The 26,595-nt window shown below is 60.8% G+C and overlaps 1 protein-coding gene across 11 annotated transcripts; it reads right to left on the minus strand.

Annotated features, from left to right (window-relative positions):
* Positions 1 to 129: 129 nt before the first annotated feature.
* Positions 130 to 23,295, minus strand: SMTN (smoothelin). Of its 11 annotated transcripts, none has more exons than XM_081542452.1 (21): positions 23,157 to 23,295; positions 21,310 to 21,440; positions 16,543 to 16,691; positions 16,074 to 16,167; positions 15,904 to 15,982; positions 15,695 to 15,792; positions 14,278 to 14,601; positions 14,116 to 14,188; positions 13,468 to 13,539; positions 12,858 to 13,385; positions 12,480 to 12,652; positions 9,302 to 9,454; positions 9,137 to 9,212; positions 7,907 to 8,071; positions 7,748 to 7,810; positions 7,470 to 7,536; positions 6,370 to 6,543; positions 6,030 to 6,147; positions 5,100 to 5,251; positions 3,950 to 4,114; positions 130 to 436 (listed from the first exon to the last, which is right to left on the minus strand). In XM_081542452.1, the coding sequence occupies exons 2-20, from the start codon at positions 21,379 to 21,381 to the stop codon at positions 3,970 to 3,972; spliced, it is 2,775 nt and encodes a 924-aa protein (XP_081398578.1). In that variant the 5' UTR covers positions 21,382 to 21,440; positions 23,157 to 23,295; the 3' UTR covers positions 130 to 436; positions 3,950 to 3,969. The 11 variants fall into 11 exon arrangements, with proteins under 11 accessions (XP_081398578.1, XP_081398579.1, XP_081398581.1 ...); XM_081542453.1 differs by having other exon boundaries at positions 130 to 552; XM_081542455.1 differs by lacking the exon at positions 13,468 to 13,539.
* Between the last annotated feature and the right edge of the window lie 3,300 nt (positions 23,296 to 26,595).

Genomic DNA, 26,595 nt, shown 5'->3' on the forward strand with positions numbered 1-26,595 from the left:
GAGGAATAAGAGCTCCCCGAATACCCCCTGGGAGACCCCGCGTTCCCAGCTGCCTGAGTAAGGACGTGGGCACACCTCGCCCGGCCGCCCTCCATCCAACCCCCCAAGGGAGGCAGAGAGAAATACGGGTCGTTGAAAACCAATAATTTATCAAAACGCTGCGTGTTTGCGTGGGAAGGTGCCGCGACAGACAGGGCAGCGGTGGGCAAGCGCACAGGGAGGGGACGGTGCCTGGATGGTGGGCGCTGCTTGCCGCGGGCGGCCGTGCGGGCGGCGGCGGGGAAGCTAGACATTCTTGCCGCGCAGGCGCAGCTCGTGGCGCCGCAGGTGGTTGTAGAGCGATTGCACGTAGGTGAAAACGCACTTGGGGTCGGGCTTCTTGCCCATGATCATCATGTCCTCCACCTCCACCAGGGGTACGCAGTCCACCAGCATCCTGCCGGGAGGGGGCACAGGAGTGATTGTCAGCGCCGGCCCCACCTCCTGCGGCGACCCCTCTACTCGAAGGTCTTGCCAGTGCCGCAGCCTGCGGGTCTTCCATAAACTTGACTCCTGATCGATTGAATGGGGGAAGAGCCTTCTAGGAAGGCGGAAACCCCAGGCCCCACCCTCCCACCCACGCCTGGAGGCACCCTGGTGGGGAGCGAGGCCAGGCAAATGGAGGCGAAAGAGGAGACCCCTGCCCCATCCCTAGTGTCCAGGCCCGGGGACCTACTGCAGGGTCGAGGTGTCAACCCCTAACCCTGGGGAGGTCCTGACTTCAGACTCCGCCCACTTAGCTCTGGAGAGCCGCCTCCTTCTCACTCCCAAAGGTACACTCCAGCTGGCAAAGCCTTTCAGTTGGACCATGGTACCCAAGGGGCCTCAAATCCTTCTCTGCATCCAGGACCACTCTAGTGACTTTCTGAGCCCTGGATTATCTGCCAGCTCTCTGGCCTGGGACCTCCTGTAGAGCAGCCTGGGAACCCCCATCTGCCTCAAGGGACATCTCTGCTGTGTGAGATGGAGGCCAGGGAGGTGTGTGTATGTGTGGGGGGCAGATGAGTGTCCCAGTCAGCACACACTGGACCATCAACATCACATCAGGGCCAGCACACCCTGCTGACCATCCTCCAGAGTGCTAGAGGCCTCCGGACTGTATTGCGCCCCCATGGGCTATACCGGAGAAGGCAATGGCACCCCACTCCAGTACTCTTGCCTGGAAAATCCCATGGATGGAGGAGCCTGGTAGGCTGCAGTCCATGGGGTCACTACGAGTCGGGCACGACTGAGTGACTTCACTTTCACTTTTCACTTTAATGCACTGGAGAAGGAAATGGCAACCCACTCCAGTATTCTTGCCTGGATAATCCCAGTGACGGGGGAGCCTGGTGGGCTGCCGTCTATGGGGTCGCACAGAGTCGGACATGACTGAAGCGACTTAGCAGCAGCAGCAGCATGGACTATACAGTCCATGGAACTCTCCAGGCCAGAATACTGGAGTGGGTAGCTCTTCCCTTCTCCAGGGGATCTTCCCAACCCAGGGACTGAACCCAGGTTTCCCACATTGTGGGCAGATTCTTTACCAGCTGAATCACCAGGGAAGCCCAAGAATACTGGAGTGGGTAGCCTATCCCTTCTCCAGGGGATCTTCCTGACCCAGGAATTGAACTGGGGTCTCCTGCATTGAAGGCAGATTCTTTACCAGCTGAGCTACTAGGGAAGCTCACAGAACAGGAGTCATTCGTTTCCAGCTCCGCAGCTTAGTAGGTGCAGGGCTGAGCCTGACGCGACCCAGGCCCCCAGCCCTGGATGTTGGCACCTGCCTGGGGCCCCCTTCCTTCCATATTGCAGGAGCCCTCTCCCCACTCTGAGGGGAGTGGGCTGCAGCTACTAACTATCTGACAGCCCCAGGGCTCAGAGGTAGAGCTTGCTCCCTGGCCCCATTTCCCCTCCCTTCCTGGAGCCAGACCTCTCCTGCCTCGCTCCCTCCCATGCGCCACGCCTGGCATACAGTTAGAGTTAACACTGTCACTGTTGTTAATCGAGTTTCCTTTGGCAAGGAGGGCATGAAGAAAGGAATTGTTCCTGTTCCCAAGACACCCAAGGGCCCAGGACTACCTGCCATCTTGTGCCTTCAAGGTCAGACCCTCAAGGTCAAACCATGTAAGGGCCAGGTCCCACTCTCTGCTCTCCAGGACTCCTTCAGGGAAGAAGCCAGGAAAGCAGGGGACCTGTTTCAGTCTAGGCTCTACTCCTGGCCAGCTGTGGAAGCTAGAGAAAACCCTACCCTGTGACTCAGTTTCCCCATCTTTACAGCAACAGCTTAGTTATTCTTTGCCTCATTTGAGTCCTTGGAAGCACCGAGAATGAGTGAGAGGTTCCTGACTCTGTTGCTGACGTCCTGTGTGCCCTGGGGGTTGTCTCTGCCCCAGACTGGGCCTGTTCCAGCTGTACTGTGGTGAAGAGGCAGCCTCTCTCTGTAGCTTCTTCCAGCTGCGGCAACTTCCCCGGGTATCCTGGCCTTTCCCATCGTGGAGCTCCCTCCCACCTCTGGTGTCTTCCCCGGAGACCTTATAAAGCCATTGTTTACACCGGGGCTCACAGCACAGGGCTCTGGCTGCCCCAGTGACAGGCCAAACACCAGGCAATTCGAACAACAGCACGGCTGAGTCACACTTTCCAACTGGAACGGGGCCGGACTGGGCCCCTCTCCCTCCAGGCTGGCCTGTTGGGCAGCAGCTCCTAAGTCCATATATGACCTGGAGACAGTACCAGGCCCATCCTCCCCTCACCTGCACGGCTTCTCTGAATATATGTATGCATGTGGGGGTGGCCCCTCACAATGGCTCCAGGCCCCGAGGGGCATCTGGGTGCATTGTGAGCTCTGTCCCTGATTCACATTACTTCAGACAATCCCTTTTTTCCCTCTGGGCCTTTTGTCTTTTCTTCTTTCTACAAAATGGGTGGGAAAAGGGATGGGGCCAGGAGAAAAGCCACAAGGTGGGGAGTTTGGAGTTCCTGTTTCCGGCTCTGGCTCTGACCTACCACCCCCTGGCACAGGCTGAGTCCACCTCTCCTCTCCTCTGAGCTCCTGTAGTAAGCTAAGATATGAATGCTCCACTGTGGCCCTGATGTGAGGTGACCAGACAGGAAATGCCATGGCTGGTTTGGGGATCCAGGACCTCCAGCAGAAACATCTTCCTGTTAAACTGGCCTTGCTCCTGAGCATCTCACCATGAAGCATGGCACAACCAACCCCCGAGTGCACCAACTGGAGGCCTGGGACCCTCCTCCCTCCCAGTGGGGCCATCAGAACTCCTGTCCCTCTAGTTAAGCTCCTCTAGCTGGCTAGTACATCCCCTCCCTCCCTGTCCTTCATCCAGGCCTCACCCAAGGATTGTTCTAAAATGCTACCTACATCCCTTCTCTGTTTGGAAAACTTTTATGACTCTTGTCTTCAGAAGGAAGTTCAGACTCTTGAATATGACCCCTTCCTCCCCCTCACACCCAGACTTAACAAACATCCTTCCCTGCCTGGGTGTGCCCTGACCTGCACCTCCCTCAACCCCACCCCTGTAGACTTGGCTGATCCCTCTGCCCAGGACTTCCTCTCCCTCCTTTAGCCTGAACTTGATATTCAGATGCCAGCTTAGTTTGCACATCTTTCAGTGATCTGTCCTAGACCTGCTGGCTGGGTCGAGTGCCTCCCCCCCCCGAACCAGGAGGCTTCCTGGGCTTCCTCCAGCTCAGTCCTGACCATCTTGGTCATCACTGCCCATTGAGGAGAATGGTCTCATCTGCAAGGTACTGAGCAACCAGAAGATCAGGTTGCGTCTGAGTCCTGCTGGCTCTTCTCAGGGCCCCTCTGCTTGCCCCCCCACCGGCCCTAACCTCCCCAGCTTCTCTCTGTGCCCCCATCGAGCAGATCCAGCGTAACAGGGCAGGCGAGCAAGGCGGCGTTCCTCACCGTGGGGCCCCGAGCAGGGGTTAGGACTTTTTGGTTTTTACCAGCCCCTTCTGGACCAGACAGCGGTAGAACTCCTGGATGTACGTGTACACGCACTTCCAGTCAGGCTCTCGAAGCCGCACCATGTCCTCTGTGTCCAGGAGCTGCGGGCAGTCCGCATGGGTCCTGGGGAGGGTAGGGGGCCGGGAAGGGGCGGGCGGGGGGCGGGGCCCGAGCGGGGCAGCGGGGTCGGGGGAAGAGGCAGAGAAGAGAGAGGGGAGGAGAACAGAGAGACACACACATACACACACACACAGAGACATGAGTTCAGTTACGTTCTCGGTGCCGTGGTCTGCCAGCCTCCCGCATGCCCCCTCCCCACCGTGGACGTGCCGCTCACTACCCGTCACTAATGGTGTGCGATGCAGACAGGGGTGGGGGCCAGATCAGTCACAGGTGCAGAGAACTCTCGGGGCAAGCGGGAGGGAACGAGGGGTGGGGGCGATGGCATTGGCGCCGGGGTTGGGGAGGAGGGCTGTGCCCCAGGGAGTGGGGGTGAGGAAGGCGTGAGAGGAGGTGGAGGGGGGAGGAGGAAGAAGAAATCCGGGGGGAACCAGAAAGAGAGAGGGAGAGGAGGAGAGACAGATGGAGAGAAGGGTGCTGAGGGTGAGGTGTGCAGACGGGGCAATGATTCCAAAGTGGAGGGCTTGCGGAAGTCCTATATAAGCCTCTGGCAACGCCTATATAGGCTGGGCGGGCACGGTGCCCGGGCCAGGAGCCTCCTTTTGGAATCTCCAGCCGGGATCCCGTGGGAGCAGGAAGCTCTGGTGATAGTGGGAGGAAAGCAGGACAGAGAAAGGGCAGAGAGAGGGGGAGAAGGGGGCAGAGGGAGGGTGGAGGGGATACGGACAGGGCCACCTGGTGGGCCTTGGCCCGGGCTTGTAGGTGGGCCTCTGGCTCCTTCGTTCCGGCGGGCACCTGGCACGCTCAGCAGCAGGTGGGTGGGGTGGAAGAGGACAGGGGCTTTCCGGGGAAGGGGGGGGGCTCTCAGCTGCTGAATGACAGTGGGGCTGGCCAGCTCCACGGAGCCTTGAAGTGGCTGGGCCTGGCGCAGATCGCCCAACCCCGGACGCCCGGCCGACACCAACAAGGTGCCGACAACCACACTTACTCAGCGGATGAGAAGGCCACCTCGAAGTTCTGACGCCGGTTCTGTGGGCTGAGCTGCCCATAGTCGAAGGCCTCGGGGAAGAAGTTGTGTACCAGGGCACAGAAGGCCATCCCGTCACTCCAACTCGAGGAGAAGTTCTGGATGTCCACATGCTATGGGTAGTGGGAGGACTGGTCAGCTCCCCTATGACCTCCACCCTCTGGTGTTTTGGCATTCCAGATCTAGGGCAGCTGAGTTCAGAGAGGCCCTATAGCTTGCTCAAGGGTGCACAGTAGGTGGGCAGTGCCTCCTCCCACTGTTTGTTAACTCCTATATCTGCTACTTAGTGGGCCAGAGTGAACAAGAGGCCCAGTACCACCCAGCTAAGGCCATGGTCATGCCCTCATCACTCTCCCTGATGTATAGACATTTACCCTGTGCATTGACAGAGCAATGAGGGGGAAGACCTCAAGAGTGGGGTCTGGTCCTGAACCCTGCCCACCATCCAAGGGCCCTCTCTAGGCCCTGCCACTTAATCACTTATTCTAGAATCCAGGGGAATCTAGGGCATGTTATGAGGCTTCTCTGGTGGTACAGATGGTAAAGAATTTGGCTGCAATGTGGGAGACCCGGCTTCAATCCCTGGGTCAGAAAGAGCCCCTGGAGAAGGGAATGGCACCCCACTCCAGTATTCTTGCCTGGAGAGTCCCATGGACAGAGGAGCCTGGAGGGCTACAGTCCATGGGATCACAGAGTCACACATGATTGAACGACTAACACACACACACACAGACACACAGACACACACACACACACGGCCTGTTACGTGTCACAGAAGAGGAATTCCCATCGTCCCTGCCAGACACGGTGGCTGTGAAGGGTACAGTTGCAGCTGGGGGACATATGGGGGTGGGGAGGCCCTCACCAGGCCGCTGGCCTCCTAGGGCTCACCTCGTAGCCACGCGTCTTGGCTCGGCACCAGTCTAGCAACATCTGCTTGATGCTGTTGGCGTTGGGGACCCCGAAGCTGGTGGAGCGCTGCACAGCCGTGCGGGGTCCGCCCGGGCTGCTGCAGGAGCCACGTTGGGAGCCAGGTTACAGTGGGCACCTTCTGCACAGGCCCACCCAGTAGGCCCCATCTCCGAAACCTTTACCTTCACGCCCCGCCCACCAGAGCTAAGACCCCGCCCACCAGAGCCCAGAGCCCGCCCCGTGCTAGGCCCCGCCCACCAGATCCCAGACCCCCGCCCCATGGGGGTCACTAGGCCCCGCCCTACCCACTTCGGCTCACCCTGCCGCGCCTTCCTTCTCCAACTTCTCAATCATAGCCTTGCGTGCCTGGGACGCTGAGGTTTTGGGCAGGCTCTGCGCCTTCATCAGCTCTTTCTTCTTCTCCGCCTGGCGTTTTTCCAGCGCCGCTAGGCTGCCAGACCGTGGGCTGGCCTCATCCTCCCGGTCGAAGATACTGAAGGGTGGGTAAGCGACTGTTAGGGCCTAGGGGAGCCACTCCTGTGCCTAGATCCTGACTCGCCAAGGGCTAGTCACGCTCCAGACCTTACACTCTTGCAGTAGCTCCACCACCGGCAATGCTGGCCAGCAACGGAGGGGCTCCCATCCCACGCATTTTACAGAGTAGACTGAGGCTCAAAGGAATAGAAAGTAGGAGCCAAGCTCTTTTCAACAGACTTGGCCCCTGGGGAGTTCTCTTCCAAGGCTCAATATATCCTCAGGTTACAGGTATGTCCCCCTTCCGGGCACTATCAACTAATAATGACCACCAGTGTGCTAACAGTAATGGTAACAATAGTAACAGCTCGTGTCTCTTGAGCCTTTTCTATGTGTCATTTTAAATTTCACAAGGGTTAGGGTGGGCTTACCACTTCCACTGGAGATGAGGAAACGGAGGCCTGTGGCCTCAGATTTCAGACGCCACGGGGAGGGGGCCAGTGCAAAGACTTGAACACAAGTCTCTGACACAGAGTCTCTGGACCCCTGCAGTACTCAGCTGAATTCTTGACCCTACCTGCCCCAACATCCTCTGTAACATAGGCGTACCCCTCCTCCACGGGGTTAAGATGTAAAGATGCTCTGTGACGTGGAACGTGGTCTGCAGACACTGGAAAGTGGCAGTGCCATCAGGCAGCTCAGTGTGGTGGGGGCTGCGCTAAGACCCCAAGCAAATTGTTGGCCTCCCTCAACGATTTGGCATGGTTGGGAATTATGTGAAATGGCAAGGCAAGCAGGAGTGTTCTGACTCCCACTCTGCCCCTCTCTGGCTGTGTGCCCAACATCTCCCAGCACCTTGCTCTGCCGATTTGTAGAATGGGCATGCAATGAGGTCCCCTGTGGCATTGACTCCTCCATGGTCTGGGAGCAGGTACCTGTGCTCACCTGCCCATCTTCTTGGATGATGAAGAGGAGAAGGTCTTAGTTTGCATCATGGTGCTGCCACCACCATCTGAAAGAGAGGGAAAGGGGAGCACGGTGAGATCCCGGGCTGGGAGACGGGGCGGGAGGCTGGCGGAGGGATGGAGGGAGCCACAGGCAGAGAAGAGAAAGTGACGGCTGGACAGAGAGACACACAGACGAAAGGTCGGAGAGAGAGTTCGAGGAAGAGCCTGAGGAGGTGGGCTGGCAGGCAGGCACGAGGAGACGCCCAGTGGCCTTACTCTCTGAGCGCCTCACAAAACTCGACTCCACTGTGGTGGTGCGGGCCGTCCGTGTGCCGTCATCTGCATGGGCGGGGGTGAGAGGAAGGGTGTGAGCAGCGGGATGGAGGGGCCATGAGGGGGACGTGACCCCGTCCTGAGCCCGGCTTGGCCCCTTACTGGATTGGACGAGCCGCTCGGTCTTGGTGACGGTGCTGACGGCTGAGCCGTTGGCCGTCTGCTGGCTGTGCCGCGTGGTGGTCTTGGTTGTCGTGTGACCGCGGCCCTCCCCTGGCCGGGCCCGTGCCTCTTGCAGCCGCCGTTCTCGTTCCTTGTCCCGCTGGTCTGGGTGGGGGATGGTCCCACACATGCCCAGAAAGGTCACCATCGCCCACACAGCACATATGCACGGGCACACGGGGCACACAGAGGGGGTGGAGGGCAACTCGTTAGCAACACTGAAGACTCGGGGGGCAAGGGCCCTCTCTGGGAGTAGCTGGGGGGGAGTGGGGAGCTATAACCTGGGAGGGAATGGGGGTGTGTGGTGCACTCGGAAATGAGGAATAGCTGAACTTGAAGGGGGAGAGTATGTGGATCCAAGAAGGGAGTGTCTGTGCGAATGAGTAGCTGAGTCCAGGAGGGAGTATCTCCAGTTAGGGAGGGAGTAGCAGCGTCCAGGGAGGAGAAGCTGAGTGAGGGCAGCAGCTGCGGGGGCCTTCAAGTAGGTCTTAGCGGGGAGAAGAGCAGCTAGAAGTCCACGGACGGAGTCATTGGAGGCAGCTGAGAAGCCATTTGATCCAGGGACAGGGTAGTTGGGAGAGAAGCTGGCAAAGGGGGTAGCTGGGCCTAAGAGAAGCAGCAGGTGGTTGGGCATAGAAGCTGGCCAGCCATCCATGGGCCCTGCAGGAAGCAGCTAGATCCAGAGAGGGAGTAACTGAGAGTATCTAGAGAAGCAAACGAGACTGGAAGCTGGAAGAAAGAATAGCTGGGTCCGGGGGGCAAGTAGCTGTGCCCAGGGAAGGAGGCAGAGCCCAAGGTGGTCATCAGTGGACCTTGAGGAGAGAGAAGCAGCTGGGAGGAGGAGTATCTGGATTCAGGGAAGGAGCAGTCGACAGAACTTGGGAGAAGCAACCGGATCCAAGCAGGAGTTGCTGGGGGAGAGAGTAACTGGGGTCTAGGAGGGAGAAGAGAAGCTGGTTCTGGGTCTGGGAAGCAGGAGAGAAGCATCTAGAAAACGGAACCGCTGGATCTGGAGGAAGAAGGCCAGGCAAGAGCCGGGTCCAGAAAAGGCGAAGCTGAGTCTAAAGAAGACGCTGGAGAGGGCGTTCCTGAGCTGGAGTGTCCATGAATGGACCCCAGTGAGGGGGACAGCTGGACCTGGGGGCGGGGTGGGGGCGTTGGGCTCTCTACCTCTCTTCCTTTGTCGGAGCTCACGCAGTGCAGCCCGGATGAGCTTCCGCTCCTCAAAGTCCGTAGTCTGATCCAGCTGCAGACAGAGCCCCCATCATCGCCCACCTGGTGCTTGCCCGTCCCGGCCCCCGCCCACCCACCCAAGTCCACCAGATGCGGCCATACCATCTTGTCCAGGACGCTCTCATCCTCAATGGCCATCAGCTCCTCGGCACTCAGGGGGGTCCGGCTCCCTGGTGCTTTGTCCGCTCGGGTCTGCTCGGCACCATTGGCCACCTCCACTGCGGCAGAGGGGGGCTCTGCTGGCTCTGGCTCCATCTGCGGAGAGGGGAAAGGGCATGGGTTATAAGCAGGGCTGTAGATGAAACCAGCCGTGCCTCCAAAAGACAGGAGACCAGGCCCTGGGGCTACTGGCACAGCCTTTGAAATACCACTAGCCAGCTGGACCGCCTGCCCAAGGATGGCCACGTTGGTGTGAGGCTCAGGGAAGAGGCACTGAGAGCTTTGTCGTTGGGCTTCCCGTGTACCCAGAACTGTCTGGATGCAACTAAGGGTGGCGATAATGGCGATTTCCATTCAGTAGTGAGCACTGTGTGAACACTGGGTGTTTTAACAGAAGGGAAAGCTGAGGCTCAGGGCAGCTGTGGGACTTGTCCCCAGTCCTTCTGTAAGTGTGACGCAGCCCGGGGTCTGAGCTGAGGCCTAACCCCTGAACCCCAGTTCCATCTGCCGCTTCGTTCCCAGCCCCCTCCCAGGCAGGCTGTGCCCTGTCCTGCCCGTTCCCAAAGCCTGGGTCCTCCTGGGCCAGTGCCCAGGCAGCATATGTCCCCCCTCCACACGGTGAGGGAGCTGGACCGAGGCCCACAGGCTCCTGACCAGGTGTCTGACCAGGGCTGCCCAGAGCCAAGTCCTCTCTGAAGTTCACCCCTGCTCTCCACCCCCAGCATGTCACCCCCTAAGGGGCCTCTCCAGCCCCAACCTAGCCTCCTACCCATCCCAGGGCACCCCCCCAGGCCCCATGCAGACAAGCCCCCAGCCCAGCCATCACAGCCCCATCCCCTCCTGGCAGGGCCCCTTGGTCTGCTGTAAGAGTAAGGAGAGATGAGGTGGCAGCTGCTTCAGGGAGGCTCGGCCTGGCTGGGGCAGGGAGTGGGGGTGGGGCTGGGGGCTGGGCCCCGGCCAGGGGCTGCCAGGGCAGCCGCCACGCGTGCCTCAGGGCCAGGGGCATGGTACCATCTCGCCTTAGCCTTGGAGCACTGGCGCCCCAGTCCCCTGTACAGACAGGGAAACCGAGGCTCAGAGCGGGTGGTGGCACACCTAAGGTCCTTCGGCAGAGGCAGAGCCTGGCTCAAAACCACCCCTTCCCGGCAGCCCACAGGGACTTACGAGACTGGCGCTGTGGGCAGGGCCGGCAGAGGAGCGGCAGCGGGTGCTGAAGGCAGGCGGGTGGGCCACGGGGGTCCCGGCATCCTCGGCTGCCTGGAACAGGGCCTCGGGGTCCGCAGCGGCCAGGAGCAGCTCACTGGGCTCCAGCTCAGGCTCAAGGTCGGGCCCAAGCGGGACCCCCAGCCTCAGGCTCAGCACCTCCACCTGCCTGCCCAGCGTGTCCAGCCGCCGGCTCAGAGCGGCCGTCTCCGCCCGCAGCTCCTCGGCTGCCCGGGCCACTGGCTCCACGGCCGACACTGCTGCTTCGGCTGCCTGGGTCACCGCCACCCGGCCTGCCTCAGCCACTGCCCGCAGCTCCTCCAAGGCCCGGCCCAGTTGCTCCTCGAGGGCTGCGGCCAGCTCTGAGCCTGGCCCCGGGACCCCCGGCATGGTGCTGGCAGGGGCTGTACGGTGGGATGACGCTGGGGACAGTGCTGGGGACTGCCGCTCCTGGCTGGCCAACTCAGGCTTTGCAGCCGGCCTGAGGGCGCAGGCAAGGGCAGCGGGCCTGCCCCGCCCCTGCTGGCCTCCCGGGCCCGCCGCCCGCCAGCTGGGGCTGTAGCCCAAATAGAAACCTATTCTGGGCTCCCTCTGGAGGGGGGCCATGGGGGGAGGGGTGGCCTGCCCAAGCAGGCGGACCGCCAGGCCTGGCCTTGGCCCTGCAGAGATCACAGACCAGCGGCACAGTGAGGCTGCCCAGGTGCTGAAGGACTGCCTATGCCCCGTGGGTGGGGAAACTGAGGGAGTAAGCAAGGATTGGGCCTGTCAGGGCCCTTGTGTGCATGAGCGGAGAGGACCCAGCCTGCCAGGCTCCAGACACCTGCATCCTCTACTCTGCCCTCATGCCATGGTGGGGGGCAGGACTTCGCGCAATCTGCTGTGGCAAGCGCCTGGTCCCTGAGATAAACGTCCTCTACCGGCCTCTGGTGCTCAGATCCAACCACAGCTTTGAGCAGGTGCATCCCAGGTGCACCATCTGCCTCCCTTTGGTTCTGGAGGGGGACGCTGAGGCCAGTTGGTGGTCTCAGACCCCAGGCCCCCTGTGGTGCCTCCCATCACCCCCAGGGCCTCAGCCGCCCTGTCCTCACCCCCTTGGCAGAGAGCGGTTTACGTGCCGACCTGGGAGGGGAAGGGTGCTTCCTGCACCTGCCCTCTCTCTGTCACCCCCAAAGCTGGCTCTGGCTCTCACTTAGAAGTCCCATTCAGTCCCTGGAGCTGCACTGAGGCCATTACCTGGGCAGCCGGGTGGCTCGCTGGGGATTCCTTCCCCCGCAGAGCTTCCAGCCAGCTGATGCTGGGCTCCAGGATGAATAATGGAAGGCTGCAGCGGATTCAGTTCCCGCGGCACCTGCTAGGCTGCCGCTTCACCTGACTGGCACCCCCCTGCCTGTGCCCCCATCGGTGCTTCAGCCCAGTCTCCCCTCCCCCGAGATGCTGACGCAGATGGCAACCGCTAATCTCCAGTCTCTCAACGGGCCAGGCTGATCTTGGATGAGCAGATGAGCGGCTCTGTACCTCGGGGCTGAGGTCCAGCGCAGGGTCGGAGCAGGGCCCCTGAGGCTGCTACAGGATGAGGGGGGTTGTGGTAGGGCAAGCCCTCACCGCCCTCTCTGACCTTAGTTTTCCCATCTGTTCACGAGAAATGTACTGGCCAGTTCTGGAGTAGGGACTGGAGATCAGCACGTGGGAAGCTTAAGGCCGGTATGCAGTGAGCTTCAAACATGCCTAGTGGCTGATTGGCGAGGGTCTGGCCTTAGCTCTGCCACCAACTGGTTGTGGGCTGTGGGCACCTCCTCTGTCTGGGCCTCAGTTTCCCGTGTGTGCAGCAGGGGAGGATCCCATCGAGCCCTAACAGCCTAAAGCCGTCCACGTGAGGCGGATGATGGGGAGGCTGGCAGGGTGACGAGGAAGGGCTCACCTTTATGCTGCAGCCTCCTCGGCTACCCAGGGAGGCAGGGCTGAAGCTGGTGACGTGAGTGACACTACCCAGCCGGGCTAGGTTCCCAGGGCTGCTGATATGGGTGATGGTGCTCTTGCCCCCACTGCTGGTGCTAAGGAGGGTGGGGGGCGCCCGCAGCCCCAGCGTCAGTTCTGGAGGGGGAGAAGGACTACCATCAGGATCAGGTGGGGCGGGGTGGGGTTGGGGCGATGGCCAGTCCAGGCTGACAGCGCCCCTCGTTCCCAGCACACCCTCTGGAGACACCCTGAGCCCTGGCCACAGCACATGTCCTATGCGCAGAGCTGGGCGGCCACAGGTGCACACCCCCAGCAGTGGGGAGGCAGAGAGGAGGCCTACCTGCCCTCTGGTTGCCCGTGGGCAGCAGCACCCGGCCAGTGGAGGCCTGGCCCCGGCCATCCTTGATCTCGATGGTGAATGTGGTCTTCATACTGGCCCCTGACTCGGCAGTGCCCACGGCCACGGGCAGTGGGGCGCTGGGCTCCTCTGAGCGGGCCACGGGCCCCCCTGCTCTGTTTTCAAGGGACCTGACGGCCAAGCCCCGCCCCCTGGGGCCCTCCTCCCGGGGGAAGCTCTGAAGCTGGGCCAGGGGCCTGGCTGTTCCTCGCTGATCCTTGTGGAACCGGGAGGAGGTGTCACCAGGGCCCCGCGAGGAGGGGCCACTGGAGGAGGAGGAGGCGGCAGGGGTGGTGCTGGTGTGGGAGGGGACTAGGAGCCTTGCAGGGGTCGAGGGACCGAGGGCTGTGCGGGGTGGGCCTTCCTGGAGCCCAGCAGCCGTAGGAGAATCGGATGTGAACTTGCGCACGCGGTCCCGGACGGAGCCAGCCCGCTGGAATGGGGAAGGTCCGCTGGCGAGGGGGGTGGGCTCTAGAAGGGACGGGGCGGGCCTTCAGTGGTTGGCTGGGACAGGGACTGCCCAGAGCCCAGGGTTGGGGGAAACAGGCAGTACCTCGATTCTGGGCTGGCTGGCGGGGGCTGAGCACAGACAGAGAGTGTTGGCAGGGGCCAGGGTCAGCCAGGTCTGGCAGCGTGGGGAGGCGGTAGCAGCCATGTTGGGGGGCAGAGAAAGGAGTGGGGGGGGGACCACCTCTTGCAGTCCTCTCTTCCACACCCCCTCAGCCTACCAGCCCATCCTGCAACTCCCACAGCTCCTGGCTTCCCCACTCAGCTGCATCTCTCTCTCTCACAGGCCCCTCCTCCCCCTCCAGCATTGACCCCAGGATGATTTGGACAATCCCAGAGGCTGGGGCTAGGCTTGGGCCGGAGGAAGGGTGCCCAGATCCTCCCTGCCGATGGGGAAGGGGGACGCTCCCCTGGCCAGCACTGCCCACAGCTCCAGCTGGGAGATGGGTGCACTCCCTTATTGGGGAAAAGAATGTGCCTGAGGCCCGTTGCCTTTCAAGGCTGCAGGAGAGCCTCTGGCCATGGGTGGGGGGGAGTGGGCTGGGCGGGGGGCGGGGACACCTCGGGGGCAGTGGGAGGAGGCAGTGTCAGAGAGGGCCTGGACCTGAGGGTGCTGGAGCCGGCCAGGCACTACAGCCCATTCTGCAGGCAGGGAAAGGGAGGCCCGCGCTGTCTCTGCTGCTGGAACCCTTACCTGCTCTCTTTGTGTCGGAGCGACCTTTGGTGGGGCCTTGGGCGGCAGGGGGCTCCGTGGGGCCGGACGGGAGCTGCAGGGGAGACACGGTGTGGGCAGGGGCCTGACTCCCAGACCCGAGAGCTCACCTGCTTGGCAACCCTGCCCCTCATCCCGACTCACCTGGTCGACCACCTGCCCGTCTGTGCTGGGGGTGGCTGGAGGCTCCTGGGGCTCAGGGCTGGCGGCCCTGGGCGGGCTGGGGGGAGGCTCGGAGCTGCCCAGAGCCTCGGCGGCAGGGCACGGGGCCTCCTCAGCAGGCTCCAGCGGAGGCTCAGGAGAGGTAGTGGTGGGCGAACCGTCAGCTGAGGCAGGTGGGCTGGGTGTGTCCCCGGGAGGTGCCCGCAGCAGGAGCGTCACCGTAGTCACATCCCGGCTGGTGCCGCTGGGGGTCGGGGTTGGCTCTGGGACCTCCACCTGCTGCTTCTGTTCCTCTGGCTTCGGCACCTGCGGGAGGCCCACAGGAGGTGGCCAAGGCTCCCTAAGCTGGCAGCGCCCCGGGCAGGGCATGCAAAGCAGAGGGGCCGGGCACGGCTTCCTGCAAGTGCACCTGCATAAGCGTGGCCGCTGGTGTACCGCGGGCGGCCTCCGATCCACACTGCCCAACCTCCTGGCACTGCCTGGTCACAGGAAGTTCAGAAAGCACCAGGTCCTGATGCCAGGGGTTGGGGACAGCAGGAGACCTACTGGGGACTCCCAGACTTAACAGATTCCTGGAGTGGAGGCCCCTGACCCCTGGCCTCAGCCTGGTTAATCTGTGGGATAGGGGGCTTCCCAGGTGATGCAGTGGTGAAGAATCTGCCTGCAGTGCGTGAGACGTGGGTTTGATTCCTGGGTCGGGAAGATCCCCTGGAGGAGGGACTGGCTAGCCACTCCAGTATTCTTCTCTGGAGAGTCCCATGGACAGAGGAGCCTGGTGGGCCACAGTCCACGGGTTTGCAAAGAGTCGGACACGACTGAGCAACTAATACTAGGGGCAGTCCTGCCAGGTCGAGGGACTCAGTGGCCTCTGCTGGCCACTTAGGGAACCTGCAAGGCCTGACCTCTCACCCACATGCCCTGGAGAACAGACCCTGAGAACAGCTGGGGCCGGAAGGCGGGACCCGATGAGCCAAGGTAAGGATGTGGACTGTCTGGAGCAGGAGGGGCAGCCACGGCCGTCTAAGCTGGGCAGGAGCCCGGGTCTGATTTGCATTTCAGGGAGATCCCTGGTCTGCTGAGCGGAGGCTGGATGGCTAGTGTGGGGGGAGGTACGCCTGGGAGCAGGGAGGCCAGCAGGGTGGTAATGGGAGACAGACAGGAGCCTGGGAGCAGTGCAGATAGGCTGGCTTTGCTGGGGAGGCCTGGGTAGAGACGAACTCTGGAGTGGGGACATGTCACCAGAGGTTGCCTGGGAGAGTGGGGCAGAGGCCTGAGATTAGAGCCCCAGTATTCCCCAAACACAAGCTGGGCTCCCCCCGATCAGTAAAAGACACACAGACACACAGGTGCTCTGTGGTGCTGGCATCAGTGGGCCCAGAACCTTGCCCACGCCACTCACCTCACACGGTTCCAGCCTGTGTGCTGCTCGCGCCTTGCCGTCCTCTCTTGAGCCACTGTTGGGACGCCCGCTGTACAACCTTCCAGCCAAGGTGGCGGCTGGAAGGGAAGGCAGAAGTGTCAGGTGAGAGGCCGCGGGTTGGGGGGGTGGGGGGGTCGCTGAGGGCAGTGGGCAGTGGGCCCGGGGCAGGGACAGGGCGGGGCGCGTACCCTCGATCTCCTGGGCCCGAACGCGGCGGATGGCAGCTCGGATCAGCTTGCGCTCCTCGTACTCCGCGGCGCCCCGCAGCTGTGGGTGAGGGGTGGGCCTCGGGTGTTGGGCTGTGAGTCCAGGTCTTCACCGGCCTGGCCCCCTCCCTTGCCCCTGGCCCAGGCCTCACCAGTGTGGTCAGCTCCTCCACATCGTTCATGGACTCCAGCCGTCCTGCCAGCCGTGCCAGAGCAGCCCGCTGCTCAGCCTCCCGCTGCTGGGAGCTGCGGGGACACCATGACTGGTCACCTCCACGGCCAGGGCCAAGTCCTGGAGGATGTGGGCTGAGGGTGGAGGCCAGGACAAGGTACCCGGAACCTCGGCAGAGGGGCAGGCAGCTGTGCACACCCTCTGGCTACACGCTGGCACAAGCACGCCCAGGCACCTGAGTGCTAATACCACACAGGCGTGGCCAGGCACGCGGTCCACGCCTGCACACATCCCTGTGTCCTACTCCAAATGCGTGCCCATGCTGCCATGTGCACACCCAGATGGGCAGCAGACACCCGGCTCAGGCCTGCCAGCACAACATGCGCTGAGCCCTGGCACAGTCGGCCCCACCTGAAGGTCCAACCCCCTCCCCCACCCCCGACACTCACTGCAGCCAGTTCTCCTTGTTGTCCTGCCGCTCGGCGCGGAAGCGCTTGGATGCCAGGGCCTCCTCCTCGCGTTCCAGCTCCTGCCGTTGCAGCTCCCGGATGGCCGAGCGGATGCGCCGCCGCTCTGCCAGATCCACCGTGACCTCCAACTGCGGGACAGGCGGAGGCGAGGGGCAAGTCATTTTGGCTGCCAGGGGCGGAGGGCGGGCAACCAGCCACCCACGGCTTGGCCTGGGGCACAATGAGTGGTCTGTCTCTGCTCCCTCTGCCCCAAGCCCGTCATGTGCCTGCCCGCCCACCCAAACCTGGTCTCAGGGGAGACCCGGATCACAGCCAGGGCTTCTGGACAGCCCACCATGCACGGACTGGGCAGCCGGCATCCCACCCACCTGAGCCAGATGCCAAGTCAGGCACGCCTTCCTGTGACTCGACTCCTGCCTCTCAGAGCCCTTCCTCGAACCCCGAGAGCCACGGAGTCATTCGTGGAGGAGGAGAGAGGCCATCCTAAGGGTCCCTAACAGCGTCCCTGGGCAGGGAAGGGTGATTCGGGCTGCTGGAGTCCAGCTGTGAGCAAGGGAGACTCCCACGGTCCCAGAGCACCACAGCCTTGCTGATGGGTGGCAGCCTTGTCCATATTGGACAGATGGGGAAACTGAGGCAGGGGCAGGCCGTCAGGAGTCAGAGCTCCCCGCCTGGCCGGGGGCTGTTGTTCTCCCTACACTGGTCCGGCTCCAGCCACCATTAAAGAGGCAAAGGAGCTGGTGCCCGTAATGCGAGGGCCAACCCTCCAGACCGATAAGGCAGCTGCACTAGGGTCTACCCAGGGCCCTAGAGAGGGCATCCACGGGGACAGGTGCTCCCATCAGCTTCTTGGCCCATCCCTCCCAGGCAAATTGAAGGTGACTGCTCTAACCAGGTCCAGGAAAGGGCACCTTTTCTGGGCAGTCAGCCAGTCCTGTTGCCCCCACCCCCATCCCCCCCACGGAGCCTCTGTGGGAGGGGGGAGAGTGGACTGGCTTAGGGCCCCCAGGACGATAATGGCAGAGATAAGCCTCCAGGGTGGCTCTGCGCCAGGTGGGAGCAAGTATACACATGGTGATTTCCTCTGTCCACACCGGCCCCCGGCCCCCGCCCCCAAGGGACAGGCCTGGGAACACTCCACTGCCGTCCTTTTCCGCCTCCTCTGCCATCATTCCTTCCTGCTCCCTGGGGGAGTCAGGTGGGAGCGGGGGAGGTTTCGGCCAGGAGTGTGGCTGGCCCAGCTCAGCCATGAGCTCACGTGTGCCAGTCTGAAGACAGCAGAGACAAGTGACAGAGCCCCCCCAGGGAACCTTCAGTCTTCACGTTCCTGAGGAGCTATGGGAGGGTCCCTGGAGGCCCAAGACAGGACCCCCCAGCTGGCTCCAGCCCCAGTCGATCTCGGCTGGGTGGTCAGAATCATATCCTCAACTTTTCTGGTCTTGGCTTTCTCCCTTGTCAAATGGAACAATGGTCCCCCTTCGGGGCAGTGGGTGGGGATAGGGGAGGTGACTCACGGTCCCCCACCTTGCAGAGCTGTGTATGGTTGATTCCAGAGCCAGACAAGAGCGGAGAGAGAAAAGTGAGGGAAGTGAGGACAGGATCCCCAGAGGCATGTATAATGTTTACTGAGAATATGCATGCCAGATCCTGTGCTGAGTCCCATATCTGTCCTAACTTCACAGAAGCCCTAGGCACTCTATTACTCCCATTTGACAGATGAGAAAACTGAGGCTCAGGGAGACGTGATCTGAGTCAGGGTTTGAATCCAGGTTTCCGTGACTCTGGGGCCTTCCCTGGGCTGAGGATAGCTCTGTGACTGTTGTCAGTCTGCTATGGGGAGTATCTTGAGAACCCTTGTACTATACTGTGGACCCCCTCCAGCCTGGACTAGAGATGCCCTGGGGTTTAAGGGAGCCTATTATGTGGGAGGGAGTGGAGAATGAGGCTCCCCTCTCCACCCCCAGTCCTGACTTGACTCAGGCCTCGAGCCTTCTGTGGTAAGCTAGGAGATTCTGGGCCTGGGGGGACAGCTGATGCAGCGCCTCCTGTGCAGAGGGTAAAGAGGCTCAGAGATGCACTGAGCCCTAGCCCTTCGTCTCCGGGGTTCCCCTTCCCAGCCACCTGGAATCCAGAGATGGGGTTCTCATCCTTGAAGAAAGGCTGATGTGGGAACTTCTGCCCACCCCTGGGAGCCTCAGCGTCTCCATCTGGAAAGTGGGAGCCTCTGTCTGATCCCCCACGTGGGTGGGGCAGGGCTGGGGAATGGACAGCCCCACTCCACCGGTCACCCTCGAGCACGACCCTTCCCTTTGGGCTTGGAGACAAAGGTCCGCCCACAGTGTCCCTGCTGTGTGTCCCCCGTTCCCTGCCCTCTCAGGCCCCACCGCCCTGAGTGGACGGGGCTGTCGTCGGGAGGGAAGGAAGTACAAAGCGCCATTGTCCGCCGGGGGGGGGTGGGGTGGGGGTAAAGGGAAGCAGATGGGGCGGTTTCCGAAACTGCCCAGTGAAATTCTCCCGGGAGGAAAGAGGGTGCGTCCTCTTCCCGGGGGGCTGGGCCTCCGGGTACTTTGTACTCTGGCTGCCGGGGGCGACTGAGCCTCCCTGTCCCCACCAGCACCACGAGGGAGGCCTTTCAGGCATTCGCTCCGCGCCGGCTCCTCCAGGTACGGAAGGGGGACCGGCCGGCAGCGAAGCGAGGCCTCGCCAGAGGGCGCTGAAGGCACGCGGGCCGCTCGACCGCGGCCGCCCGCACCGCCCACGCCTCTCCCCAGCAGCCCGGCCCGAGGCGCCCGGCCCGGAGCCAGCAGACGGGAAGCCCCCCGCCACCGCCGGCTTTAACATCCCCGGCTACGGAGAGGAAAGCCAGGTTCGCGGCCTGAAGCAGCTTCCGCAGTCACCCATAGTGTCAGTGCCCGCCCTCCAGCCCGGGACCGAGGCGGAGGCCGCCCCGGTGTGTGGCGGAGGCGCACGTGGTGTCCGCCGTCCCGCGTCCCCCTTCCCGCACAGCCCCGCTCCGAGTTCGCAGGCACGTGCGGGAGCCGAGGTTCGGAGGGCATCTCGGCTTCCCCAAATCGGCCCGACGCTGGGCCGCGGGTCAACTTTTCCCTTATAAGGCCCGGCCCCGCGGGGAGGAGCCCGGCTCGGGACGCCCCCAGTTGCTGCCACGAGGCCGGCGCGCGCGCGGGGCGGGACCCTCGGCGGCGCTGGGGCGCAGTAATGGCGGGCGCCTGGCCGCGGAAGGCCCGGTCCCGGAATGGGAAGGATCTGGGGAAAGGGGAGGCGGGGTTCGGGGTCCGAGACGAGGGGCGAGGGCTTGCTAGTCCTCTCCCAGGGAGGGGGTCGGGGATGGGCGGCTTACAGCCAATGCTCCAGCTTCTCCCAAACCCTTTTTCCAGTACCCAAGCCTGCATGAAATGGGGGTGGCGGCTGGAGAGCCCTGAGCCTGGGTGGACCCCTAGAGATGGGGATGCGCGGAGACCTAGTTTTCTCTCCACTACCCACGTTAGGATTCTGACTTTCAGCCAGGAAGTCGAGCTGACAGGGTGGGAGCCTTTGGAAGCCCATCTCCTTCAGGTTGCACACAGCCGCCTGTGGTGGTGGCAGACACCCCAAGTCTGAGGTGCTGTCCGAGGCCGGGTGCCTTGGGTAGATGATGGCAGTGACTGGGCTGAGCTGGCTGGCTCCAGCCCCTGCCTCCAAAGGAATGGAATGGGGGTGGGGTGGGTCCTTTGCCTTCTCCCAGGGAAAGTAAATCTTTAATTTACCCCCTGGACATGGGTCAGGGGCTGAGGGGGTGGGGCTCTGGCCCCTTCTCCTGTTCCACTGCTCTCTGCCCTTGCTGGTGGGCACATACTTGCCCTGCCCGATTGCCCCGGTGCCTAGCCCCGCTGCCTCTCTGCATGGTACCGATGTTAGGGGAGGGGCTTCAAGAAGAAGCTAGGGAAAGGGGATAGAAGGGGCCCATCTTTTTCCACACCAAGATCTGGGCCCATGCCTCATTCCATCCTCATGCCAACTGAAGGACCTAGATATTATGTTCACACACGTTGCCCCCACCTCCTATTTTATATAGAGAAACAGGTTCAGAGTGGGAAATGACAGATTAGAAGTCACAGGGCTCCTAAGGGTCCCCAAGGCCTGTCTTGATGAGCTCTTCTGGCCTTGACTTATCCAGGTCTCTTGGTCTCCCATGATCCTCCTGGGGGTTTGTTTGGATCCTAGCAAATCCTGCTCCTAGCTGGGTGCCCCTGGGCAGGTGACTTCACCTTTCGGAGCCACAGTGTTCTCCTCCTGGCTCTTGGAGCTGCTGTGACCATTCTGCGAGATGGTGTGCTTAGCCGCCCAGCCTGCTCCCTGCTATGCCCTGGCATATTATTAATCATTGCTGCTACTGTTATCATTGGGCCGGCCTCCAGGGGTGGATACTGCCCAGGCTGTTGCTCGGGAGAGGCAAATCCAGCCTCCCCACAGCTGTGGCTGCACATGGGCAAGTCCTCACCAGTTACTGTTTAAACAGGTGGTGGCACTGGGGGGCTGGGAGGAGCAACCTCAGCATCTGGCATGGACGGGCACATGCCACCAGAACCTCTGCATCGGCCACGCGGAACAGGCCTAGCCCTGTTTCCCTGAGCCCTCCCTCTGACCCCTCCCCCATCACCTCTTGTCAGCTGAGAGGTATCCTGGACAGACCCTGCCTCTCCGGCCTGGCTTGTCTGTCCTCATAGTGGAGATGACAGGACCACTTACCAGCTTCCGCAGGGCTCCCTCATCCAGCCCAGCTAAGGTTTCGTCCGCCATCTTGCTGGCCCCTAGCTCCATCCGTCCCTTCCCGGTGAGTTCCCCAGTGCCTGTGGCACCTGACGCCAGCTCAGGAAATTCTGCAGGGGATAGACGTGAGTCAGGCCTGCTGAAGCCTCTAGAAACCACAGGCACTTGGGCTCTTGGGCCTCAGTTTCCTCCTCTAACCCATGGACACCCATTGCTGTCCCATCCTTGTTATCTGTGACATCACTCCTGGCTGGGAGGTTCCTTCTTCCCTCGGGTAGCGTGTACTGGAAAACTCAGCAAGCCAAGAGGAGAAGCCCTTAGTTCCAGTCACCTGGACTGCTAGCTTGCTGTGTGGCCTCAGCTGAGCCCTCGCTATATCTAAGCATCAAACAGGGAGGGTGGGGATCTGGATTGTGAAGCCAGGGCCCAGCAAGGCCCACCCAAGCTGTGCTCACCACCAGGGGGTGCCCGCCACACTCCACGGCTTCCTGCCCCACCCACCCATCCCCAGGGCCTGCCCAGCCCCCAGTCATCCCAAAAGCTCAGCCTCTGGCTATGGACTGAGCCCCTACCCAAGTCCTTGCTGCTCTTGCCACTCTGACTTCCCCAGGCAACTGAAGCCTTTTGAGGTAACGTCCTGTCTTCCAATTCTTGAGGACAGCCCTCTGCGCACACCCCTCTCCACTCCTCCCCTTCCCACCCTCCCCCGATGACAACTGCCCTGACTTCATGAAGCGAGGTGTCCGGACACCCAGCTCCTCCTGCCAATTCCCACACTTAGAATTCAGTTCCCTAGCTGGAAGAGCCTTCAGAAACTGATCCGCCCAGCTCCTGGACTTCGAAAAACAGGATTGGAGAGGGCCAGAGGATTGTTGTGGGGGAGGGAGGATCTCAAAGACCCAGAGGGCAGGGAATGGATTTAATCTTGGCCACCTCTAGCTTCTAAAGTCCCCTTCCAAAGTGCCCTCAGGGGCTCAGGACACTCCCTCTTGCCCTATTACTGTCTCTCAAAATGGCCCCCTAAATCTTGGCCCAGCTTCCCAGTGTAACTCTTTTCTTCCTCCTGTAGCCCTAACCTCTTTCTGGAATCTCCAGGGCCCATGGCCTGACACACCAGAGGTGCTCAGTTACTGTATGGTGACTGAAATGGCCCTAGGATTGCCCCTGCTCCCGCTGATTCATCCCGCAGTCATCCCTTCCCCCTCCCCAGAACAGTCACTTTTCGAGTCACCTCATCCGGTGAATGGGTCTGGGGGTGTCCTAGTCCACATACTTGGGGTTCGTGGGACTCTGCCTGTTCAAGTCGCTGCTTGCTTCCCCATCCCTGTAGTCTCGGACAGGTGGCAACCTCCCAAACTCCCTCTGCTGGGGTCCTTCATGAGCAGTCACCAGACTTAGATTCTGTGGACACTCTGAGTTCCCCCATGTCTTCTGAGGGCCAGGGGTCCCTAATGCAGAATCTAGAGCTCCCAGGGAAGACCCTTTCTCCTCAGGAATTCCTGCCGCTGCTCCACGCCAGTCCCACGGCTCCCTGTCACACAGTGTGGGGTCCCCAAAGGTTGTGAGGGGCCTCAGAGGAACGTAGGAGCTTCCTCAGTGTTTCTGCCCCCATAGACTTACACCCCTGGAGGTCGTGGAGCCTCCTGGAGATCCGTAAGCGTCTTTACCCCGGGTCTCAGAACTTTTACCCCGTGGCTTAGCGCCCCCGTGGATGGGTGGGAGCTCCCAGGTCTGAGGGTCCCAAAACCCTGGGAGTTCACATATCCGGGTGCCACCCTCGGATCTGTCGGGGGTCCTGCTGCCGCCCAGAGGCCCCGTACACCCACCTCTTAGTCTGGTCCGCCCGTCCCGCGCGGGCTCAGGTTAGGTTGTTCGGGATCCAACAGATGGACGACTAGGAGCGGTCAGGCGGAAGGCGCCGCGACCGGGATCCCAGGCCCGCTCAGCAACCGTCCCCGGGATTCTGCTAGCACCGCCTGTCCAGCCGCGCCAGCAGCCCCGAGGACCCCGCCCCGAGCCCCCGCGCCAGCCAATTCCGGGGAGGGTCCCGCCCACACTCGTGCCGTATTGGGTAAATTCAATTTTGACGGCCACGCCCCTAGTGGAGGCCCCGCCCTTCGCGGGCCTCGGAAGTACTGGATTGCAGTCTTGGGGCCACTGCTCTTGCAACCTTGGCTGGTCGAGTGGGCGTCGCCAGGAGGACGCAACTTTGCGCCAAAGTCGGGGAGGGCGCGCGGAGCCGGGGTAAGTGGCCCGGGATCGTACTATTCGCGGAGCCTTCGGGACAGCCTCTCTCCGCCCTCCTCTTTGTTCGTGGACCCTGTCCCCTCCCTCAGCTCCGCCCCCTCCTCGCTTCAGTGCCCGGGCCTGGCCGCTGCCCCCAGGCTGCTTTCAGGACACCCGGTCCAGGCCACCTCAGACCAAGGACTAAGTGGCCGGCAGCACATTGACCCTACGTGAGGGCACCTCAGGGACCGCCTCAGATGGAATAGGGTCAATCACACACCTCTTCCCCAGCCCACACACCTTTGCACACACATTCACCTTATCTGTCACTTCTCCCTGCCAAGCTCCTCAGGGTGGCCCTCTTGCAGCGCTGGGGTTTTAAACAGAGAACACTGTGTCCAGAATCTCATTCAGTAAATGGAGGAAATTGAGGCCCAGAGAGAGCCGACATGCCCAAGACAACATAAGGAATAAATAAGGGGACCCCAGAGCTCAGACCCCCCTGGGAAAAACCACTCAGTCCCTTCTGCTAGAGATCAGGGTCCCTTCCGCAGGTCTCCATGGAGACCAAAGGGAGTTGGAGCCTGGAAGGTGGCGTCTGGAGTCCTGTCTGTCAAATAATAACAATAATAATATAAACTCATTTATTTTGTACTTGCCATGTACTAGGCATATAATCCCTATGATGACTGTTTGAGCCCAAGATTACTGTCTCATTTTACAGTTGAGGACAAGTGGTAGGTAGTGGAACTGTGATTCATACCAGCACGTATGAATCTGTGCTTTTAACCACTGTGATATGGGGTTGTGGGGAAGTGGCTTCAGCCTGTTGCAGCAGGAGAGCCTCCTCAGCCCCACTGTCTAGAGCCTCTGTGACCATCCGCCACCACACCTCACCCTCATCTAGACAGAGGGGCAGTATCCACTCTGAGACTCTTTTAAAGACGTCAACTTATTTCACCCCCACATTCCTGAGAGGTGGTCCCATTTTACACATGGGAAAACCACAGCGCTGAGAGGGAATAGACTCCTTAAGGTCGCATGGGAGGAGGGGCAAGCAGAGCCCAATTTGGGGGCTTTAATTCGAGCAAGCCGCATCGACTCTCTCTCTAGTTAAACTGGATGTAATTTTTTAAAATAAACTTTATTTTATTGTTACTATGATTATTATTTTTTGACCACGTGGCTTATGGGATCTTGGTTCCCCCCGTCACGGATTACACCCGGGCACTCTGGCGGTGAGAGCTCAGAGTCCCAATCACTGGACCGCCAAGGAATTCCCAACCTAGACGTACTTTTATTCTCAGGACGAGGGTCAGCACCCTCCAAGGCCAACTCGGTCCTATTCAAACCTCGCGCGCCCATTGGAACAGCCCCCTGGGGCGGGGCACAGGTAGGCCACCTGAGTGGCGTCTGTCGGCTCCAATGAATGGCCTTCTTCGTCCTAACCCCACCCCCCACCCCCAGCTGGGAGAAACGGCACGGGTGAGTCTGTGTGGACTTTATGTGACACTCAGGCGCTCACTAGTTCCTGGTAGTACTGAAGATAAGCACAGGTCCCGCCCCTCCGTCAAGCCCTCAGGGCTGGAGTCCCCCTCCATTCTTACTTGCCTTCCCTTCCCATCTGAAAGGGGCGGGGCGAGATAGTGGTGAAATAAAGATCAAAGGGCAGCCCGTGAGGTCCTGGAGAAGGTTGCGGCCACAGCACAGGAAGGAGCAAAACATCCCATGAGGAGGACCCTGGTGTGTACTGAGCACCTGTTGCATGCCTGACATGGGATTTGCCCGGTTGCAAATTGACCACGGAGCTAGATAAGTATTAACCCAAATTCTACAGAGGAAACTGAAGTTCAGGGAAGTGAACGGAATGAACTTCCATTCAGTTCAGCTGAATGGCATTCAGCTGGTAATGCCATTCAGACCTGAGTGGAATTCTGCCCCATGCCAAGGCCTCTTTCGTCTACCTTGCTGCCTCTAGGATGGAGGAAATCCTGGAAGACTTCTTAGAGGAGGTGATGTGCAAACTGATCCTTGAGGAAAGATGCAAAGAAATCTATCCCATGGAGAAGAGGGGGAAAGACATGAAAGGGTATTAGTGGCTGGGGAACAGTGGCCAGAGGTTTGTAAGTGGGAAAAGGAGGTGAGAAAGGCTGTGGATAGAGCAGGAAATGGGGATGGAAGACCTTCCATTTGTGAAGGGCCCTGAATGCCAGGTGAGTAGGGTGAACACTGGGGAGGACTGGGCCTCAGTCGGTCCATCTATAAAATGAAGGTCTTGGACCGGCTCACTTCAGGCCAGAAAGGGTTCAGATTCCTCTAGGTTCAACCCTGGACTGGCAGAGTGGGGAGTGGCTGGAACAGCTCATGGGCCAAGGGTAATATTTTGCTCCAGTCTCTGAGTCTGAAAATAAATATTTTTACCAAGCTGGCAGTGCCAGATCCCCTGCATCTCCCTGGCTTCCCCTCCCCCAATCCGGGGTCCTGCAGAGAAAGCTCAGTCCTGGGGTCAAGAGGCAAGAGGAGTGATGGGTTTTAGACCCGATTGCAGCCCAGGCAAAGTTTTCTTTCCCTTGGAGCCTCAGTTTCCTCATCTGCACAATGGGAGAGTTGTGGCCTGAGCTCTCTAAGCCCTCTCCCTATTGACTAGACAACATACAATTCCAAGACTTCCAGGGAGACCCCACCTTGGGATGTGTGCACAAGTGGCTGTGAGGCCGGTCAAGACCAAGACCGTGGGCCTATCGGAGGTCCAGAGGCTGCTGGGCACTGGGAGGAGTGAGGGGGTTAGAGCTGGGTCGGGGTTGGGCCTGCTCTTGGGGTCTCACTGCCTCATGAGAGTAGGGGGAGAGATGGTATTTGAACTCTAAAAGTTGCAGAGGGACTTCTTTTGTGGTCCAGCGGCTTTCCAATGCAAGGGGGTGTGGGTTTGATCCCTGGTCTGGGAGCTAGAATCCCACACAGAAAAACAAAACATAAAACAGAAACAATATTTAAAAATAAATAAATAAGTAAAAGTTGTAGACAAAGAACCCTCACCTG

Source organism: Giraffa tippelskirchi, chromosome 11, assembly GCF_054371585.1.
Source record: "Giraffa tippelskirchi isolate mGirTip1 chromosome 11, T2T-mGirTip1v1.2.pri, whole genome shotgun sequence".
NCBI classification, from domain to species: domain Eukaryota; kingdom Metazoa; phylum Chordata; class Mammalia; order Artiodactyla; family Giraffidae; genus Giraffa; species Giraffa tippelskirchi.